Raw genomic sequence first — 1,257 nt, forward strand, 5'->3', positions numbered from 1 at the left:
CAGCAGGGCTGGCCCCGGGACAGGCAGAGAGGGGACAGGAGCGCGCTCTGCTGCCCCAGCTTTGCTCTCCCGGTCCAGCAAAAGGCGATGGCCACAGCACAGCCCCACTGCGCTGTCTGGTCACTGCTCCTGCTGCCTCAGTGAGGGCTGTTTTCCCATGGAGATGGCCTGGGGCAGCGACACCCTGGCACTGTCCCCTCAGAAACAGCCCCCGTGCTCCTCTGGCCCCTGGGTCAGGTTCCTCGTGCTGAGCTGGGAGCAGATCCCACCTTTCCCCTCCCCCTGCAGCTGCCCCATCTCTGCCCCAGGCTTCCAGAGCAAGGCCCCTGCCCTGCCGGGGGCAGCTCAGGCTTGGACAGAGGAACAGCCTTGGGGCCTGAAACCATGGGCATGGACCCTGCTGCCCCACGCTCCTCCTCCTGGAATCTCCCCTGACCCAGAGCCCCTCCAGAGCCACCCAGAGCACTGAGAGTGAGATGTCCTCGTCTGCCTCCCCTCTGCTGCCATCTCCCCCAGCCCAGCTCTGCCATTTCTTTCCTTGCCCTGTCCCTAACTCCAGCTGTGTCTGGATTCTCTCTCTACCCCGTGCTGCTGGTGGCCTGTGCTTCAGGCAGTCAATGAGGTGGGACAGGGGAGAGCAGGCAGCACACACTCTTGTCCCCCCAGCTCTGCCTCGGCCACTCCTTGACACCTCACAGCAGCCCTGGACTTGACAAGAGGCATCTTTCCCCAGGACCCACCTCTGCGCCCAGCCCTGGCGCTTCGCACTTGCCCAGCCAGGAGGGCCAGGAGAAGGCAGAGAAGGGCCCCCAGGATGATGCACATGATGACGGGCAATGAGAGTCTCCTGCTTCCAGTCAGACGGCCCCGCGTGGGATCTGCAGGGAGCACAAAAAAGGGCACCACCAGGCCTGGCAGAGCTGTGGGGCTGGGACACCCCCGTCCTGACACCCATTACCCTGGGGGCAGGGGACCCCAGGGGCTGAGTGATGAGGAAGCTCCCACCCTGCTGGAGAAACGACAGCCCTCCCCAGTGCTCCCCCCACTGCTCTCCCGGTGCCTCCTCCTGGGAGTTTCACGCCCTGGCAAGGAGCCCCTTCCCTCCAGCTCTGGGTCACAGCTGGCCCGGAGAAGTCCCAGTGCTGGTGGGGAGGACAGGTTACCTGCTCGGGGGGTTGGTGGTGCCGTCCTGGGTGCAGCTGCAGAGGAGGAGAAGGAGAGCTGGGCTGAGAGGGGGGGTGTGCAGGTACCAGGGAG

At 65.2% G+C, this 1,257-nt stretch overlaps 1 protein-coding gene across 1 annotated transcript in view; it reads right to left on the bottom strand.

Moving 5' to 3' along the window:
* The window catches only part of LOC104133038 (antigen WC1.1-like), a gene marked incomplete at its 5' end in the record, with an annotated part of 9,561 nt that overhangs the window by 2,081 nt on the left and 6,223 nt on the right, over positions 1-1,257 (bottom strand). The window contains 2 exons of the mRNA XM_035901774.1: positions 741-878; positions 1,164-1,199. Of these exons, the coding sequence (XP_035757667.1) occupies positions 741-878; positions 1,164-1,199 (174 nt within the window). The remainder of the gene's footprint in view (positions 1-740; positions 879-1,163; positions 1,200-1,257) is intronic.

This window comes from Egretta garzetta, unplaced genomic scaffold, assembly GCF_000687185.1.
Source record: "Egretta garzetta isolate BGI_Z169 unplaced genomic scaffold, ASM68718v1 scaffold99, whole genome shotgun sequence".
Classification (NCBI taxonomy): domain Eukaryota; kingdom Metazoa; phylum Chordata; class Aves; order Pelecaniformes; family Ardeidae; genus Egretta; species Egretta garzetta.